General features: G+C 46.8%; 1 protein-coding gene across 1 annotated transcript; it reads left to right on the top strand.

Annotated features, from left to right (window-relative positions):
- The first annotated feature begins 497 nt into the window (after nucleotides 1-497).
- LOC114603335 (proproteinase E-like) lies at nucleotides 498-11952 on the top strand. Its single transcript, XM_028742231.2, has 8 exons — nucleotides 498-535; nucleotides 1944-2082; nucleotides 2733-2830; nucleotides 3931-4065; nucleotides 7370-7506; nucleotides 8514-8656; nucleotides 11013-11165; nucleotides 11865-11952. The coding sequence occupies exons 1-8, from the start codon at nucleotides 498-500 to the stop codon at nucleotides 11883-11885; spliced, it is 864 nt and encodes a 287-aa protein (XP_028598064.2). The 3' UTR covers nucleotides 11886-11952.
- Nucleotides 11953-20769: the final 8817 nt, after the last annotated feature.

The following is a 20769-nucleotide window of genomic DNA, read 5'->3' as shown; positions in this document are numbered from 1 at the left end:
ACATAAAGATAGGTAGCTTTGCTGTAGCTTTTGTTAATCTTTAGGGCCAGTAAACAGAGTTCACATGGAGGTGGTAAAATGCCTGTCTTTCCTTTTATGACCTCCGGAGTTTGCTAAATGCATTCCTCCTTGGTTCCTGTTTTATTTAGCCTAAATGCATGCTCAAATAGGAAATAGTTCTTTGCAGTTAAGAGGCTTCCTCTGATCTGACTTTGTCCCCACGTGGGGTTTTTGAAATGCTCAGAGGAAATCTGATTGGTTCTTACAAATGCTGTGTAAAAGTTCTTTTGTTAATAAAAATGGCCTGGGCCAGGGGGTGGCAAGCGCACTTTCTCCCAGAGGTCTTGCTGGTCTATTGTATTAATCAGGGTCCAGTCCTTCCTTTACCCTCAGAACGCAACACTTCCTTTCTCCCACAACTCACAGCCACCACTGACTTCTCCCCACAGCCTCCAGTTGTGGAACACCTATCTACACCCCCAATGCCAGGGTAGTGAATGGTGAAGACGCCATCCCTTACAGCTGGCCTTGGCAGGTAAGGAAGCTGCTTCTCCTTCTATTATCTTGTGCTACATTTAGATCCGTTTTTTAAAATAAAAAAACAACAACATCAACAACACAACTTATATACCACTTAATTAGAGGAATATCTCCAAACCTTTTGCATCCAATGGCATAAAATACTCACTGGCTCCTATCCAATGCTCATCCTTCTCAGAGTATACCCATTGGAAGTAGTAGCCATAAGGACATAAGCAAAGCCTGCTGGGTCAAGGCCAAGGCTGATTCTCCAAGGGACAATTTCCCAGGGACAGTTCTGGATTTACAGAAGCCGTCCCGGTTTCTGATTTGATCCCAGGATGTCCTGCTTTCCCTTAGGACATCTCCAATTTCATTGGAGAAATGCTGGGGGGGTATGCAAAGGCCCCCTCATCTAGTCCAGCGCTCTGTTCCCACAGCAGCCAACCAGATGCCTGTTCTAGGAAGCCCACAAGCGGGAAGTTAGTGCAACAGGGGCTCTCTTCAATAAGAGCTCAGTTGGGATACAGCCCAAATTTAGAGATGTTATAAGAATTCTAAGGTCCCATATATATATATATATATAAAATTCATAAATGTACAAGGCAAACAGATACATAAGTACCGTATTTTTCGCTCTATAAGACGCGCCAGACCACAAGACGCACCTAGTTTTTGGAGGAGGAAAACAAGAAACAAAAATATTCTGAATCTCAGAAGCCAGAACAGCAAGAGGGATCGCTGTGCAGTTAAAGCAGCAATCCCTCTTGCTGTTCTGGCTTCTGGGATAGCTGCGCAGCCTGCATTCGCTCCATAAGACGCACACACATTTCCCCTTATTTTTTGGAGGGAAAAAGTGAGTCTTAGCAAAAAATACGGTATATAAGCCACATGTCTGAAATAGTACAGGAGAGCAATCCTGAAGCCATTTTGACTCTCCCAAATTGACCTCAATATATTTCTCTGCAAGGAGGGAGGAAATGGGAAAAGCCTTCCCATTGTCTTTTTGCTTGCAAATCCTGTCTTAAGGGCGTATTTGTGTATGAATAGGGTGAGCCTGTGACCTAGAGTCAGGAACTAAAAGTATTAACCATCACAAAAAAATGGCCAGGCTGCCCAGGTAATGCAATCAGTGACCATTATCGGGTTTCCTGGCAGCCACCTGAGACTGGGCTGACTGGCCTTTATCTTCTCTGAGGCCAGGGGCAGTCCCAGCCCCCAGGAGACCCACCTCTCCTGGCCTTAAGGCGAGCACTCCTCCTGGGAGAAACCAGTTCCCTTCACCTCTCTGCCCTGAGCCTCTGCAGTTCAGGAGAGGCTGGAGGGTTACTGGGCCCAGGGGGAGGCTCACCTGTAGGCACTGAGTCCTCAACCACCTCTGGGGCCAGAATGGATTCACCTGGTGCCTGCTCCTGAGGATCCAGCACAGGTGCAGGCGCCTCAGAATCAAGGCCCTGCCCCAGTTCAGCCGGCCCTGGAGGCGGGGACTCCTGTGCAGGCTGGGATTCCTCCGGTTCATCCTCTGAATCGAATTCCCAGGCCATCACAGCCTCCTTCTGTGATGTATGTATGATGTTTTAGGGGGTGGGTCTTGAGTGACAGGGTGGGCAATTTCAAAAGTCTATATAGGGGCTTGCGCACCATTGCTCAGGGTCCCTTCTGCATCCTGCGTGTGGTGAGTGGGGAGCCTGTTGCAACAGTTAATAAAGATCAGGCTTACTAGACGCTTTGCTTCTCAATACAGTGGTACCTTGGGTTACATACGTTTCAGGTTACATACGCTTCAGGTTACAGACTCCGCTAACCCAGAAATAGTGCTTCAGGTTAAGAACTTTGCTTCAGGATAAGAACAGAAATCGTGCTCCGGCAGTGCGGCAGCAGCAGGAGGCCCCATTAGCTAAAGTGGTGCTTCAGGTTAAGAACAGTTTCAGGTTAAGAACGGACCTCCGGAACGAATTAAGTACTTAACCTGAGGTACCACTGTATTCTCTTGTCGGCCCTTTTCTGATAGGGAACTCACTTAAGGACTCTATACGGGCTCTTGGATACCCCGTAAGCGAAAAGGAGAAGTTTTTTTCTTATAGCAGTAACAAAGGTCGCCCCCCCTCCCCGCACCCTGATCTCTGTCACTGTATATTCTGACTCCCTTCACAGATCTGTGTCTAGGATGGTGTCTTAATCCCTTCCCCGCCGCCTCTCTTGCCTTCCCACAGATCTCCCTCCAGTACGAGAAGGATGGTGAATTCCGTCACACCTGCGGGGGCACCCTCATTGCCCCCAACTGGGTCATGACTGCTGCCCACTGCATCTCGTAAGCTATCTTGGAGGTGGTAAGGGGTGGGCACGGTGTGTGTGTGTGTGTGTGTGTGTGTGTGAGAGAGAGAGAGAGAGAGAGAGAGAGAGAGAGAGAGAGAGAGAGAGAGAGTGTTTACAGGCAGAAGGAGCTGGTTGCCTTACAGACAGGTGAACCGGTCCATTTCGTATTCTATCAGTTTCCATCAGGGATGCAGGTGACATGGGATGGTCATTCCTCGTGATGCCTTGGTCAGACCCCACCTGAAGTCCTGTGTCCAGTTCTGGGTGCACCACAGTTTAGGGAGGGCATGGAGAAGCTGCAAGGTGTGCGGGGAAGAGCGACCAGGGTGATGGAGGGTATGGGAAAAACAACAAAACAACAGCAACAACAACAACTTAATTTATACTCCACCCATCTAGCTGGGCTTCCCCAGCCACTCTGGGCAACTTCCAACAAAATATTAAAATACAATAATGCATCAAACTTTAAAAGCTTCCCTAAACTGGGCTGCCTTCAGATGTCTTCTAAAAATCTGGTAGTTGTTGTTCTCTTTGACATCTGGTGGGAGGGCATTCCACACATTGGGTGCCACTACCGAGAAGGCCCTCTGCTTGGTTCCCTGTAACTTGGCTTCTCACAGCGAGGGAACCACCAGAAGGCCCTTGGTGCTGGACCTCAGCGTCTGGGTAGAACAATGGGGGTGGAGACGCTCTAAGAAGGGTCTGGACTTGGGTAGGTTTAGACTGGATAAGAGGAGACTGAGAACCACTTTCAAATATCTGAAGGGTTGCCATGTGGAAAACAGAGCAAGCTTGTGTCTTGCTGCTCTGGAGGATAGGACCCGAACCAATGGATTCAGATTGCAAGAAAGGAATTTCCGACTAAATCTTAGGAAGACATTTCTGATGGAGAAAGCTGTTTGACAGCAGAACGGTCTCCCCCAAGAGGTGGTGGACTCTCCTTCAAGAGCTGCAAGCTTTTAGACAGAGTTTGCTCTGGCCGTCTGCTAGATATGTTTCCTGCATTGCGGAGATGGTGGTGTTTGGACCAGATGACTCTACAAATCTATGAGTCTATGATGGCCTCTTCTCTGTGTTTCTCCTACACTCTCACAGCAAATCTCGGACATATCAAGTTGTGGTAGGTGAATATGACATGGATGCAGAAGAAGGAAGTGAGCAGCGCATTCCTGTGAACTCCAATGACATCTTTGTGCACCCCAAATGGATCTCCATTTGTGCCGCCTGTGGGTAAGTGAGTTGTGGCTAATAATAATAATAATAATAATAATAATAACAATAATTTTTTAATTATTTATACCCCGCCCATCTGGCTGGGTTTCCCTAGCCACTCTGGGCGGCTCCCAACAGAACACCAAAAACAGAATAAAACTTCAAACATTAAAAACTGGCTCCATCTTGGGGGCAGGGGCGGTCCGGTCCATTCCTCTTTACCCAGGCCTATGGCTTTAAATAATCTATGGCCTGAGAAACTGGGAGGGAGAGGACTGTTATTATGATGACTATTTTATTATCTGTCTGTATGCTTTTTATTATGGCTTTGTTACGTTTTTATCACTGGTTTTCTGCAATGTGTTTTTAATGTTGTACAGTGGTACCTCGGGTTAAGCACTTAATTCATTCTGGAGGTCCTTTCTTAACCTGAAACTGTTCATAACCTGAGGAACCACTTTAGCTAATGGGGCCTCCCAGTGCCGCCGCACGATTTCTGTTCTCATCCTGAAGCAAAGTTCTTAACCTGAGGTACTATTTCTGGGTTAGCAGAGTCTGTAACCTGAAGCATCTGTAACCTGAAGTGTCTGTAACCCGAGGTACCACTGTACACCGCCCTGGGATCTTCTGATAAACGATGCTATATAAATTGAATTAATGATGGTGGTGGTGATTATTTTGTTAAGCTGTTTAGAAAAAAAATCTGCTATTTTTTTTTCAAACGGTGTATAAATTTTATGAAATAAATAAATAAACCCATCTCTAGTCCGGCACCAGCATTCTGGGCCAGCTGAAGCTTCAGGGTCAGATCCCTATCAGCTGCCCCTTGGGACTGGTGGGTTGGAAGTCAGGGAGCTGACCAGCAGATGGCGTCAGAGTCAATGACAGGCCGAGCCAACTCAGTTATATTTTCTCTCCATCCTCCTCCTCCTCCTCCTTTCGGAGTATACAATGGTACCTTGGTTCCCAAACGCCTTGGTACTCAAATGTCTTGGTTCTCAAACGCTTTGGTTCCCAAATGCTGAAAACCCAGAAGTAAGTGTTCCGGTTTTCAAACATTTTTCAGAAGCCGAACGTCCGATGTAGCTGTCAGCTATTGTTTCTGGAGCGCCTGCACCAATCAGAAGCTGTGCCTTGGTTTTTGAACATTTCGGAAGTCAAACGGACTTCCGGAAAGGATTAAGTGTGGCGCTTTTGTTTTTGCTGTTTATTTTGCGTTTTTGTTTTTGAGGCTTTTTCGGTTCTATTGTTTTTGTGACTGTGTGGAACCCAGTTCAGCTACTGATTGATTGATTGATTGATTGATTGATTGTGTGACTGTGGAAATGGATAAAAGCCCCCCATCCAAACAATGACTATCATCAGTGCAGGTAAGAAAAAACATTAATTTTAATTTTCTTTTCTTTTCTTTTAAGAATAATTTTTTATTAACCGACCAATCACATCAGATCAAACCAAATTACATAAATTCCAAATTACACAGCCGAATTTTAAGTTTTTATTGGGGGTACCCATATTTCAAGTTTCGAAGGGGATCCAATCAACTTCTTGCTTCTTGCTGCTGTTTTAATGTCCACAAATCTAACCTTATGATGTTCACAGTACTATCCAGTCCTTTCTTATTGTTTTTCCACATCTCTTGTTGTTATTTTCATATATTTTTCCTTTCTCTTTGTGACCTCTGATAGTATCCACAAGCTGGTTAGAACAGTTTGTAATCCTGCGTGGATATTATTTTTTTATCCAGTAGCCATATCCAGACGTTTTCCATATAACATCACTTCCATACATCAAAACAGTCTTAGCGTCATTAATCTTCACCAATCTGCCTCCTTTCTCAAAACCTCTGAGGAGATTCACCAGGAATGCAGTCTGAAAACAAGTCCGTTCTGTCCTCCCGGCTATAAATCCTTTGGCAAGATGGTGACTCCGAATTAAATGCTGCGCCATTCCAAAAGCTCTTATTGCTTCTCGAACTCCATAAAGCATAGGTAAAGGTAAAGGTACCCCTGCCCGTACGGGCCAGTCTTGCCAGACTCTAGGGTTGTGCGCCCATCTCACTTAAGAGGCCGGGGGCCAGCGCTGTCCGCAGACACTTCCGGGTCACGTGGCCAGCGTGACAAGCTGCATCTGGCGAGCCAGCGCAGCACACGGAAATGCCGTTTACCTTCCCGCTGGTAAGCGGTCCCTATTTATCTACTTGCACCCAGGGGTGCTTTCGAACTGCTAGGTTGGCAGGCGCTGGGACCGAGCAACGGGAGCGCACCCCGCCGCGGGGATTCGAACCCCCGACCATGCGATCGGTAAGTCCTAGGCGCTGAGGTTTTACCCACAGCGCCACCCGCGTCCCTCCATAAAGCATACTTTTGGTTAAAGTTTATCTCCACACAGACCTTAATCATCCTGCTTGGGTCAGTTCAACCGACGGTTCTAATGAGGAGGGGTTCTTGTAAATCACATAGAAGGAAAGTAAAAAAGGTTCCCCCCCCCCCATTCAGTCCCGTTGTCAAACATACAACATTAATTTTAATTTTCATCATCCACAATACTGTCTTATTTATTTTATAGTACAGTACATTGATTATTAGAGGGAAGCGGGTGGCGCTGTTAGTTAAACCATAGAGCCTAGGGCTTCCTGATCAGAAGGTCAGCGGTTCGAATCCCCACGACGGGGTGAGCTCCCGTTGCTCGGTCCCAGCTCCTGCCCACCTAGCAGTTCAAAAGCATGTCAAGTACAAGTAGATAAACAGGTACCGCTCCAGCGGGAAGGTAAATGGCATTTCCGTGCGCTGCTCTGGTTTGCCAGAAGTGGCTTAGTCATGTATGCCAGCTCCCTTGGCCAATAAAGCAAGATGAGCGCCACAACCCCAGAGTCGGCCATGACTGGACCTAATGGTCAGGAGTCCCTTTACCTTTACCTTACATTGATTACTGCTGTCATTTTATGTATGAACGGTCTCGTTAGATAGTAAAATTCATGTTAAATGGCTGTTTTAGGGGTTGTTTTTAAAAGTCTGGAACGGATTAACCTGTTTTGCATTCCTTTCTATGGGAAAGTGTGCCTTGGTTTTGGAACGCTTTGGTTTTGGAATGGACTTCCGGAATGGATTAACTTTGAGAACCAAGGTACCACTGTACTAAGGAGGAGGAGGAGAGGCAGGGCTATGACCCAGATGTCAGAAGGCAGGCCAGTGGGTTTGGGTGAACTGAAGCTGGTGGGGCAGAACCACATTTAGCCCTATGGACTGACCTGGGCTGCCCCACCCAGAGAGCACCCTCTTGACTCTCTCTCTCTCTCTCTCTCCTGCTTGCCTCTGTCCAGCAACGACATCGCCCTGATGAAGCTGTCCCGCGCTGCGGAGCTGAGCAACACGGTGCAGCTGGGGTGCCTCCCCCCCGCAGGGGAAGTGTTGCCCAATGATTACCCCTGTTACATCAGCGGCTGGGGACGGCTGTACAGTAAGTGGTTCCGCCCTTATCTGAAGGGGGCCTGGAGAGGGAGGGTTTTAAAAAAGAGAGGCTAGTGGTTTTTAAAAAAACCGGAGGTTGGGTGGCCATCTGACGGGGATTCTTGAGCTGCCATTTCTGCATCGCAAGAGGGTTAGAATAGATGACCTTTGGGGGTCCTTCCCAACAATTCTACGGTGCACGCATATAAACAAGCTTTGTATCCTTGGGGAGGCTGGTGGTGCTCCTGTCTGTTTGTACAGAGTGGAATGGGATTTTGGTTTAGGGGACAGGCTCAAGGGCAAAACACCTGCTTTTCTTTCTTTCTTTCTTTCTTTCTTTCTTTCTTTCTTTCTTTCTTTCTTTCTTTCTTTCTTTCTTTCTTTTCCCTTTCTTTCTTTCTTTCTTTCTTTCTTTCTTTCTTTCTGTCTTTCTTTCTTTCTTTCTTTGGTAATAGTGGTCTTTTATTATTATTTTTTATAACAATTTATTAATTTTTCAAAAATAACATAGAAGAATAAAATAAAACAATAATGTTTAGGGTACTCAAGAAAATCTCCATTTTATAGTTCAAATCGGGGGGAAATACAGCAAATGGACAAAAGGTAAAAGATTCACAAAATGTTGAGGGGTATGCGTACCCCTTCGTATCCCCAGGAAAAAAAGCACTGAGCATATATATCCATGTTTGTTAACTGATGTGGTTAAACAATTTTTTAAAAAAAAAACAAACTTGGACTGAGTTTTAGCACACATGAAAAGCGTAAAACAAATCCTTATTTCCTGATGAATAGCCTTTGGACTATAATATAACTTAAACAGAAAACTATCTTTAGAAAGATCTCTCCTCAAAAAGCATTTTATTTCAAAAATCCAATTGAAATTAAAATTAAATTTAAAAAATCCAGTTTAAATTTTTAAAAATCCAATTTATTTTATTAATTTTTTTTAAAAAAAACACCATTGATTTTTATCCACCCTGACCCTTGACCCCTGACCAACTGCGCCTTCCTTCGCAGCGAACGGCCCCCTTCCATCCAGACTCCAGCAGGCCATTCTTCCAGTGGTGGACAACCAACACTGCAACCAGAAGGACTGGTGGGGAGGCGTTATCCGGCAAAACATGATCTGCGCAGGAGGGGACATCCGTGCCGGCTGCAACGTAAGTCCGGGGAGGAAATGGGAGTTTGGCCCTTGGAAGACGGAGGAACAAGAGTCTTGGAGAAGATGCTTTCAGGGCTAGCTGATGTGCTGTGGCATCCAGCCCTCCAGATGTGGCCATTGAGAGCCGGTGTAGCATAGCGGTTAGAGCATCGGACTGAGACCTGGGTTCAAATCCTACCCCCTCCATCTAGCCAGGTAGCTCTCAATGGGTGTGTTAAGTTGTGGGTGAACATATCAGATGACGCAGCGATTCTTCAGGCAGCTCTTGTTTATTCACAGGCCAGAACAGAACTGAACTGAAGGGTTCAGCCAACCTCCTTATATAGAGCTCAACTACAAAGCAACAGTAACAACTTTCTGTAACTATCCAATCACTGAATGTCACTTTCAATTCCTTATTTGCATATGCAGACCTGAGTGAAAACTATCTACAGTATCCCCCTGCTGGCCCAGGGTGAGAACTTCAGTACATAACAGGGTGACCTTGAGGGGCAGTCACTCGCTCTCAGCCTCACGGGGCGATTGTCGAGAGAACAAGACAGGGAGGAAGAGGAGAAGCTAAACTGCAGCTAGGAAGCCAAGCTCGTGAGCAATACTCTGTTCTTGAGGTTAAAACCATGTCCAAACACTTGTCAAAATATTCACAAGCTTTCACTTAAAGAAACAAATGGTAAAGTTTGTTAAGGAGTGCCAAGTGTTGTTAGAATAATCCCACCCCACCCCATTCCCCTCACAGAGCTACAATTCCCAGAGAAGTTTAACAATCAATCATTCTTCCCGGGAAACTCTGGGAACTGTATCTCAGGGAGAGGACTACAGTGGTACCTTGGTTCTGAAACTTAATCCGTTCCGGAAGTCTGTTCCAAAACCAAAGCGTTCCAAAACCAAGGTGCGCTTTCACATAGAAATTATGCAAAATGGATTAATCCGTTCCAGACTTTTTAAAACAGCCATTTAACATGAATTTTTCTATCTAACGAGACCATTGATCCATAAAATGAAAGCAATAATCAATGTATTGTACTATAAAATCGATCAATCAGTAGCTGAACTGGGTTCCACACAGCCACAAAAACAAATGAACCGAAAAAGCCTCAAAAACACAAAGTAAAAAGCAAAAACAAAAGCACCAAACTTAATCATTTCCGAAAGTCTGTTTGACTTCTGAAAAGTTCAAAAACCAAGGCGCGGCTTCCGATTGGTGCGGGCACCCCGGAAACAATAGCCAACAGCCGCATTGGATGTTCAGTTTCCAAAAAACGTTTGAAAACCGGAACACTTTCTTCTGGGTTTTTGGCGTTTGGGAACCAAAGCGTTTGAGTACCAAGGTACCACCGTATAAGGTCAGTGACCTTAACAAACTACAGTTCCCAGGATTCTTTGCGGGAAGCCATGGCTGTTCAAAGTGGTATCTAGAACTTTAAATGTACGGTGCAAAAGTGGCTTACCAATGCTGGCCTCCTTTTATTCCCCTTAGGATGAAGGGCAATGCAAGGTACTTACTTGTTAGTTTGTTAGTTTGCTTGCTTAATTTATAGTCCAGCTTTCCTCCTGGGAGCTTAAGGCAGCAACCATATTTCTGGCAAGTACTGTATTGGCCTGAGTAGAAGCCGCACCCGAATATAAGCCGCACCTTTAAAATTCAAGTGGGGAAAAAGAAAAAAAGGCAATACCCGAATATAAGCCGCTCCCTTAAAATTCCGCAGGCACCCGTAAATGGCAAATGTAGAAGAAAATCCTACAGCTGCTAGAGAGGACCCACAAGTGGGTTAAACACCTGTTTGTAGCACCGTAAATGCAACAAACAAACAAACAAACGAAACAATACTGCACTGTAAAATACGGGGAAAGTGATGGACGACATTAGAATTAATTGCACAACAGCCTCAAGCTCCCAATAAAAAATTTTTGTTCCTTTTTACAGTAAATCTGATTCAGCAGCGATATCGTAAAAGCCAATTTTTGCAAGGTCACGAATTTAAGCCGCACTTTAACTTTTCACGGTCGGAATTTGGGTTGGGGGGAAGTGTGACTTATATTCGGGCCAATACAGTATGGTGGGTAAGTATGCATATTCCATAACAGCAATATTGTTTTCTGAGCGGGGAGTCTGATTTAGCGAAAATGGCATTGCCTCTGCAAAACCTGGGGGAGCCGCAAGTTTCAAAGAAGCGCAAAGTATTTGGGAGTGAGACTTCGGTTCAGGGTAGTAGCTGGGGGGGCCGCATCCTAAGCAGAATCTCCCCCTTCAGCGCTTTCATCGTACAGCTTATTTCCAATTGCAGAGTTGTAGAGGGACACACAGCGGTCATCTAGCCCACCCCCAATTTTATTTTTTTTGCTGCATTTTCCAGGGCGACTCTGGCGGCCCCCTGAACTGCAAGGCTGCTGACGGGAGATGGGAGGTCCATGGCATCGCCAGCTTTGTCTCCGCCTTGGGGTGCAACGCCTTGAAGAAACCCACCGTCTTCACCCGCGTCTCCGATTTCGAGACCTGGATTCAGGAAGTAAGCGGTTGCGAAGGAGACCCACCCGGTGGCTCCCATGCTTGGAAGTGCATTTCAGCACAGCGGGGGGACAATCGAAAATAATTTGGGAGAGCCCCCTTTCCGAAGCTTCCTTTTCCTCCCAAACCCCTGGATGTGAAATCAAAACAGCGTCTGCATGCAAGTACAGTGGATGCTTGGGTTGTGAATGTGATTTGTACGGGAGGCACGTTTGCAACCCACAGTGTTCGCAACCCGCAGCAGCGCGTCTGCGCACGCACGGGTTGTGATTCAGCACTTCTGCGCATGAACTCTGGCGGGAAGGGAGGAGGAGGAGAGAGCAAGCCCTGGCATTTATTCTTAGTGATGGAGGTCTGGCACATGGCCTCCATTTCCCTTCTGCCCTTGGACCAGAAGGAACCTTGCTGCAGGTTTGTGTTAAGAGCCCTCCCAGCAAGTGATATACATAACCCATGACAATAAACCGGTTTGGTTTCAAGCAAGGGTTCAACAGACCCTACGCAGAGGGTCAGCCCTTCAGATCCCTTGCTCCCGGACCGATTATCCGACTCCAGGGAGGGTCCATATACAGAACACTTCTCCTTTGACAAGCTGCCCCATTGAATTCCCCTTGCCTGTAATTTGATGCTATCATTTATACCCAGCCTCTAATTCTAGATCAGGAGTTATATCTAAAATACTTTTCCTTTTTTCTTCCAGACCATCACTAACCATTCATGATGACCTGACCTGCCTTTTGCGGGACCCCTCTTAGTCCCAGAATAAAAAGCAGCTGAGATATATCTCACTGGTGCTTCCGTTTGCTTATTTCGGCGTCTTCTATCAAATGCAAAACACACACAACCCAAAGAGCCCTCTGCGGGGTCACGGTTTTCGCCAAAATTCTGACGTCATCCGATTCACTCGAAAACGGCGCCAAATGCCTGCAAATTGCCCCCTCCAACATTTGGCGGTGCAAACACCACGTTTCACAGTAGGCAAAAAAACGGACCTCAGCGCCCTTACCTGACAGCCCTATTGGAAAAACTAACCAATAAACTGAAACTGACATGCGGACAAATAGAAGAAGACGCCTTCACCCTGGTTGCTTCCCCTTTATCACATACAGTGGTACCTTGGTTCTCAAACACCAAAAAGCCGGAAGTAAGTGTTCTGGTTTTAGAATATTTTTCAGAAGCCAAATGTCCGGCACGGTCATCGGATATTGCTTCCAGGGGGCCTGCACCACTCAGAAGCTGCACCTTGGTTTTCGAGCATTTTGGAAGTCAAACAGACTTCCGGAACAGATTAAGCTTGGTGCTTGTTTTTGCTGTTTATTTTGCATTTTTGTTTTTGAGGCTTTTTCGGTTCATTTGTTTCTGTGACAGTGTGGAACCCAGTTCAGCTTCTGATTGATTGATTGATTGATTGATTGAGTGTGTGACTACAGAAATGAATACAAGCCCCCCATGCAAACAATGACTATCATCAGTGCAGATAAGAAAGAAAATTTTTTTTTTATTTTCATCATATATAATACTGTCTTATTTATTTTATAGTACAGTACATTATTGCTTTCATTTTATGGATCAACCGTCTCGTTAGATAGTAAAATTCATGTTAAATGGCTGTTTTGGGGTTGTTTTTAAAAGTCTGGAACAGATTAATACGTTTTGCATTACTTTCTATGGGAAAGCGCGCCTTGGTTTGGGAACGCTTTGGTTTTGGAGCGGACTTCCGGAACGGATTAAGTTTGAGAACCAAGGTACCACTGTACACAGCCGAAAGAGTCAACAACAAGAATCAGCCAACAGCATACGAATCCATCTGGCTTTCCTGATTCAAAAATACACACACCCCGCTCTCACACTAAAACAAATCTCACTACAGCCAACCAGACAACCAACCACACTCTAGGCCACCCACAACCTCTCTCGCCACCAAGGAAATACAACAAGCTAATAGTAAGAGAACACACACAAGTAACGCTGACGCAAAACCCCACACATCCACTAAGTAGAATAATAGAAGCATAACCACCCCACCCCACTCACCATTCCCCTCTCCCCCCCTCCCCCCTTTCCCACTTCTTCTTCCTAGTGGTTTAAACCACTACACGGACCAAGAACTTCTACATTGACCACTAGGGATGCGCGTGGCGCTATGGTGGAAACCACTGAGCCTCTTGGGCTTGCTGATCAGAAGGTCGGTGGTTTGAATCCCCACGACAGAGTGAGTTCCCGTTGCTCTGTCCCTGCTCCTGCCAACCTAGCAGTTCGAAAGCACACCAGTGCAAGTAGATAAATAGGTACCGCTGCGGTGGGGAAATGGTGTGTCCGTGCACTCTGGCACTCATCACGGTCCTCCGTGCGCCAGTAGTGGTTTAGTCCTGCTGGCACATGACCTGGAAAGCTCTCTGTGGACAAACGCCGGCTCCCTCGGCCTGAAAGCAAGATGAACCCCAGAGTCGCCTTTGACTGGACTTAACCGTCCAGGGGTCCTTGACCTTTTTTACCTTTTACATTGACCACTAATAGTGAAACATACATTGTAGATATTTTTTCCACATTACTTATGCTAATATACAAATGACATGAGAAAACTTGGCACGCTTATTTGTAAACATTATTCTTGTTTATAAAACCCAATTAAAAAGCAGAAAGAAGAAGAATACAGTGGTACCTCGGGTTAAGAACTTAATTCATTCCAGAGGTCCATTCTTAACCTGCTATTGTTCTTAACCTGAGGTACCACTTTAGCTAATGGGGCCTCCCACTGCGCCACACCGCTGCTGCGTGATTTCTCTTCTCATCCTGAAGCAAAGTTCTTAACCCAAGGTACTATTTCTGGGTTTGTGGAGTCTGTAACCTGAAGCATCTGTAACCTGAAGCGTCTGTAACCCGAGGTACCACTGTAAGCTGAAAAGTCCCCACGGAGCAATGGATCCAAACTACAAGAAAGAAGATTCCACCTAAACATTAGGAAGAACTTCCTGACAGTAAGAGCTGTTCGACAGTGGAATTTGCTGCCAAGGAGTGTGGTGGAGTCTCCTTCTTTGGAGGTCTTTAAGCAGAGGCTTGACAACCATATGTCAGGAGTGCTCTGATGGTGTTTCCGGCTTGGCAGGGGGTTGGACTCGATGGCCCTTGTGGTCTCCTCCAACTCTATGATTCTATGATTCTAGGTCCAAAACGCCAACAAGGCGTGGCAGCAGGTGGCAGCAGAGCTAGGGCGACCAAAGACACACACTCCCTTTAAGACTCAGAAGGGTTTCATCACTGAACCTTGGGGTAAGGGATATTCCTTTACGGAAAGGAAAGAGGCGTTGAGTCCAACCCCACCGTCACAGCCCCACATCGCTCACAGTCTCTGACTCTGGAACTGTGACCCTATGCATGCCCTGATTTCAGCGATAGCACTTTGCACATGATCTGGGGAACTCTTGTTTTTTTTCATAGCTGAAACTTGGTGGCAAAAGTGTGTCCTGGTGAGGCCCTGGCGTGCTAGGGGTGTACCTGAAGCAGGGGTGGAGGACGTTTTGGGACCGGGTGTCCAAAATGGGTGCCGCCTCCTCCTCCTGACCGCTATAGATTACAAGGGTGCTCAGAGGGGGTTAGACAAATCCCTGAAGGGACAGATCTGTCCATGGCTAATAAATAAGCATGGTGCCTATGTAGAACCTCCAGGGTCAGAGGCAGTCTACCTCTGAGCACTCGGATTCTGGGAAAGGAACAACAGGGGAGGGCTGTGCCTGTGGGGCTTCTCTCGTTAGATTCTCATTGGGGACCGGACACCAAGAATTGGAAGGGACTCAGGGGGATCATCCAGACTGACCCAAAGTGGTCATCTGTCAGGGATGCTTTAGTTGCGATTCCTGCACTGCAAGGGGTTGGGCCAGATGACCTTTGGGTGTACCTTTCAACTCTACCGTTTTATAAACCCCTCAGTCAATATATACACCTCCTCCTGTTCTCTCTCTCTCTCTCTTGCACTTCTGCCCACTGCAATCTATTTATTTATTTCCCAGATAGATTGCTAATGACCAGGACAGATAATAGCAATTGCAGGGCACTTAATTCTCACTTATCTTGCAGAAGGATTTCAGCTGGATTCTGCTGGTACTTCCTGGCAGGAGGGGAGCCTTTGGGTGCCTCTGTTAAGAGCTGACTGGATCAGGCCCATGGCCCATCTAGTCCAGCACCCTGTTCTCTCAACAGCCAACCAGATGCCTCTATTGTGAAATCCGTAACCAGGATCCAAACATGAGAGCTCTCTCCCCTCCTGCGGTTTCCAGCAACTGGGATTCAGACGCAGATGGGTCACTGCCTCCAACTGTGGAGGGCAGAGCACAGCCTTATTCCCCATGAATTTATCTAATCCCCTTTTAAAGCCATCCCAGTTGGTAGCCCTCATTGCTTCCAGTGGGAGGGAGTTCCATAGTTTAACACGGGAAGCGCGTGGAAAAGGACTTTCTTTAATCCTCCCCAAATCTTCCAGCACTCCGCTTCATTGGGTGCCCACGAGTTCGAGTCTTACACGAGTTACAGTACTAGGATAAAAATAGAGGGCTCCTCTTACAGCCCACCCCATCACTGAAGTGTTGATTCCCAGTTTCCTTACTTAGTCCAGTCCTTTTCTGTTTCATAGAATCATAGAATCATAGAATCATAGAGTTGGAAGAGACCACAAGGGCCATCGAGTCCAACCCCCTGCCAAGCAGGGGGTTTCCACTTGAGGTTGATCACTTTGCAAGACGGGGGAACGAGGGCATATCATGGGATGGGCCGATGCCATCAAGAAGCGCCTCAGCACATCTTGCTAGGATATGGTTACCAGACGTCCCCATTTCCCGGGGACAGTCCCCGGATTTACAAATCGTCCCCGGACAAAATCCGTCCCTGGAATGTCCCCAGATTTATATTTTAAGTGTTGCAGATTTATTAGTAGGGAATGAATGTTGCGTGATTGGTTCAACAGTGCAAGACACATCAGATGGGGACTTCCAGCGTGACAAAATGGCGGGTGCCACGGCAGCGGGCAGCTCCTGATGCCAGCCAGAGCCAACTGCGCTACCAGGCTGGCTCCAGGCTGCTGAGACTGCCGCTGCAACTGCAAAGGGGGAACCAGGGACGCCTGGCACGTCAACTAGGGGAACCGCTGGACACCCACCGCTGCAACCCAAATCGAGCCGGGAGCAAGAGCACCCAGCTGACTGCCCAGCGGTGCAGATATTACTTCTTATTTTTTAAAAAACAAAAAATAGTAATAACTTTTTTTTTATTGTTTAAAAAAAAAAGTGTCCCTGGATTCTTTGGAAAAAAATCTGGTAACCTTATGCTAGGAAGTCTGTTTGTCTGTCTATCTATCTATCTATCTGAAATCCTATGACATCCATGCTCAGAAGCAGGTAAAAGCACAAGTACAGTGGGACCTTGGTTCTCAAACTTCATCCGTTCCGGAAGTCCGCTCCAAAACCAAAGCGTTCCAAAACCAAGGCGCGCTTTCCCATAGGAAGTAATGCAAAACGGATTAATCCATTCCAGACTTTTAAAAACAACCGCCAAAACAGCCATTTAACATGAATTTTACTATCTAACGAAACCGTTGATCCATAAAATGAAAGCAAGAAACAATGTACTGCAGTCACACAATCAATCAATCAATCAATCAATCAGTAGCTGAACAGTCACAGAAACAAAACGAAAAAGAGCCGCGAAAACAAAAGCACAAAATAAACAGCAAAAACAGGCAGACCTCAGCGGAACGCTCAAAATGGAAGTCTAACACTCAAAACGGAGCATGTTCGGCTTCCGAAAAAAGTTCGCAAACCGGAACACACACTTCCGGGTTTGCAGTGTTTGGGTTCCAAGTTGTTTGAGTACCCAGGCATTTGAGAACCGAGGCACCACTGTATTTGGGCAGCTATTGTTAAGGAGGAAGCAAGAGGCCTGCAGGGATCTTTCAGGGTCATCAAGCAAGGCATTCAGTATAGACCTTGCTCCAGTTTGTTTTTCAAATGGTTAGATCCGTTCCAGGCCGAAAGAGGAACAATCTCTGTCTTCCCTCTTTCACATGAGTCTTTATGACCACCTCGGCCTCGTGCCTCTGCCCTGACTCATCCTGACCCTTGCTTTTGTTCTTTATTGAAGAAGCAGTGTGATTTTATTGTAAATTTGATCTCTGGGCGTGTGGAAGCCTCTTTGGCCCCAAATGACAACACCCTAGTCCTCAGGAGGCTTTGGGGAAAAAACCCTTACCGGGTGACAGGTTCAAAGCTAAGAAGGCAGGCAAAACTGGGTGGTTCCCTAGACCTGATGGCTGGGAGGTCACCTGCTCTTATATATATAATAAATGTTCATAAATGTACCAAGCAAATACGTACACGATGCACCGTGCAACCTATAAGCTGATGGCGCTTTGCTGAATCATCCCTGCTTGAGAAGACACTATTTTTAGCCCACAGGGCTGACCCCAGCAAATATTTTGGCCTGTGTAAAGGTTATGGGGCTGCAACTGACCACGTCAGTTTCCTAACAGAGGGGGATGAGGAGCTTTTAGCCGTTTCCGGAAGTGGGAATGTGCGCTTTGCACCAGCGTGCGAATCGACAGGGCCGCTGATCCTCTCTGTGCCCATCTGTGACTATCTCAGCTGCCGGCGATACAGAGCTGGCAGAGGATAGAGTGTTTATCACTGCTGGCGCAGACATGACGCAGCTCAGCCAAGAACATGCCAAACCAGGTTGCCTTTGCACTAGAAGCTTTTTATTACGGTCCCTGGGTCAGCTGGCAAAGCACAGCAACACATCAGATTGTCAAGTCAAGCTGGAGTTGGCACTGGAATGGGGTGGGGGGGGGTGGGACGTGCGGGTGCACTCTTTGGCCCCAGCGAACCCAGCGAACTCAGAGCCCACAGGGAGCCAGGCAGTCTCAGAGGGAGGGGGACATGGTGCCATGATCCTCAGAGCTTTGATGGGCTGAGCAAAATCCCGTGGGCTGCTGGCTGCTTGGTAGAGAGGGCAGTTTTGGGGAATGGGGAAGATGATGACAGCTTAGTCCTGTCTGTACACCTTCCCCAAAGACTCAACCCGGTCTTCCTATCTAAGCTGTGACGCTCCTTCCCCATTGCTATAGAATGATGAAAGGGATGAAAGGACTGTTGGAGATACAATAGGGATAATGCTTCTCTAAAACATTTTTCCCCCACAGTCCTATATTGAAAGATTTTTGGCAGAAGGTAACTGAAACCATCAATGGAACTGTACTGAACAACCTTACATTTACAGAGCAAAAAATCCTCTTGAATTATATACCCAGCACATGGAACCTTACAAAATGACAATACCAATGGACTCTCTGTGCCCTTACCACAGCAAAAAGACTGATGGTGATGAATTGGAAAAATAAAAATGCGGCTCCCTTCTATGGTTGGATTGAAGACTTATATAAACTCGCAACATATGAACAACTTGCATATAAACGCAGACTTGCCATGGACAAATTCAATGATATTTGGAATCCATTCTTACAAATACTGTAGAGTGGTACCTCGGGTTAAGAACTTAATTCATTCTGGAGGTCTGTTCTTAACCTGAAAGTGTTCTTAACCTGAGGTACCATTTTAGCTTATGGGGCCTCCTGCTGCCACCGCCGCACGATTTCTGTTCTCATCCTGAAGCAAAGTTCTTAACCCAAGGTACTATTTCTGGGTTAGTGGAGCCTGTAACCTGAAGCGTCTGTAACCCGAGGTACCACTGCAATAGGTTAAGATCTGGTGAAGTACAATAACAACCTTGTAAAGTATACAGTTTTGGGTTCCCCATCCTCTTTATTTTCCCTTCTACACAGGTTCTGTTTCTCTTTTTCCTTTTCTCCTTTCTATTTACGTCTCACCATATAATTATGTGCTTTTTGAACTTTCAATAAAGATGAAAGAAAGAAAGAAAGAAAGAAAGAAAGAAAGAAAGAAAGAAAGAAAGAGATGAAAGGACGGGGTAAAGTCATAGAACCAAAAGATTGTAGAGTCAGAAAGACCCACAAGGGTCATCTGGTCCAATCCCCTGACAGATGGCCACTCAACCTCTCCTTTAAAGCCTCCAAGGACCCTCCTAGTGCCCCTATTTTCCAGGGACAGTCCTGGTTTTACAGAAACCATCCCGGTTTCTGATTCTATCCCGGAATGTCCTGCTTTTCCTTTGGATGTCATCGGAGAAATATTGGAGGGTATGGAGCTATGCAACCCTCAAGCCATCGGCAGCCCTGAATAGCAAAGCTGTTAAATGTTCTATTATATTTTAAGATATATGGGACACGGGTGGCGCTGTGGATTAAACCACAGAGCCTAGGACGGTCGGTGGTTCAAATCCCCGCGACGGGGTGAGCTCCCGTTGCTCTGTCCCAGCTCCTGCCAACCTCGCTGTTCGAAAGCACCTCAAAGTGCAAGTAGATAAATAGGTACCGCTCCAGCAGGAAGGAAAACGGCATTTCCGTGCACTGCTCTGGTTCGCCAGAAGCGGCTTAGTCCTGCTGGCCACATGACCCGGAAGCTGTACGCCGGCTCCCTCGGCCAATAAAGCGAGATGAACCCCAGAGTCAGCCACGACTGGACCTAATGGTCAGGGGTCCCTTTACCTTTACCTTTATATTTTAAGATATGTTGGCTAGCAGTGGTTTTGCTGGGCTGGATCAGAGCAGAGCTCCTCAAAATAACTGATGCGGCTAAACTTAGGCCCACTGATTTCAATGAGTCTCATAGATCTGTAGCTTCCGGGTAGGAGTGCATCCTCCTTGGTGAAATTGCAGGATCCTCCTCACAGGTCCCAGCTCCTGAGGCCTTGACTTTAGCCAGGGGATTGCCAGCAAAGGCAAACCAGCAGCATCCCATAATCTCCCTGCTAAGAAGGGAAGGCTCAGAGGATTAAGCCTGCCTTTGTTTCAAGGGCGCTCTGGGCCACTCACTCGTGGTGGAAATTTACTACTTTCTCTACCTAAGGGTTGGCCTGGATTCGTGCCCGTTGCTCCTCTTGGCGCCCTCATTAACGGCTGAGCTCTTTGCCAGCTAGCCGGAGGAACAAAATACCCTTTTCTTACGCTGCCTAAAGTCCAAAGTGGCTGGGAGAGGGAAGGGAAACTTGGGCAGACCTGCGAAAGAAATATGGTTCAGTTCAACCCACTCGATTTGCGCTAACTGAAACAAAAGCAAAATTCCGTCTGCAATCTGCACTTCTCTGAACTTGGCATTACATCTCTCCAGTAGGAAAGCACATGCAGTGGAGTTTAGTGTGCATTAGGTAAAGGTAAAGGTACCCCTGCCCATACGGGCCAGTCGTGTCAGACTCTTGGGTTGTGCGCTCATCTCACTCTATAGGCCGGGAGCCAGCGCTGTCCGCAGACAGTTCCGGGTCACGTGGCCAGTGTGACAAGCTGCATCTGGCGAGCCAGCGCAGCACACGGAACGCCGTTTACCTTCCCGTTGGTAAGCGGTCCCTATTTATCTACTTGCACCCGGAGGTGCTTTCAAACTGCTAGGTTGGCAGGCGCTGGGACCGAACGACGGGAGCGCACCCCGCTGCGGGGATTCGAACCGCCGACCATGCGATCGGCAAGTCCTAGGCGCTGAGGTTTTACC

The sequence above is a fragment of the Podarcis muralis genome, chromosome 7 (genome assembly GCF_964188315.1).
Source record: "Podarcis muralis chromosome 7, rPodMur119.hap1.1, whole genome shotgun sequence".
Classification (NCBI taxonomy): domain Eukaryota; kingdom Metazoa; phylum Chordata; class Lepidosauria; order Squamata; family Lacertidae; genus Podarcis; species Podarcis muralis.
This window is presented reverse-complemented; position numbering and strand designations above follow the sequence as displayed.

Coding starts and splice junctions, on each gene's coding strand:
- LOC114603335 (XM_028742231.2), top strand. CDS start 498: ATGGTGAAGACGCCATCCCTTACAGCTGGCCTTGGCAG. Junction 2,083..2,732: donor TCACAGCCTCCTTCTGTGAT/GTATGTATGATG, acceptor GCCTTCCCACAG/ATCTCCCTCCAGTACGAGAA. Junction 2,831..3,930: donor ACTGCTGCCCACTGCATCTC/GTAAGCTATCTT, acceptor ACACTCTCACAG/CAAATCTCGGACATATCAAG.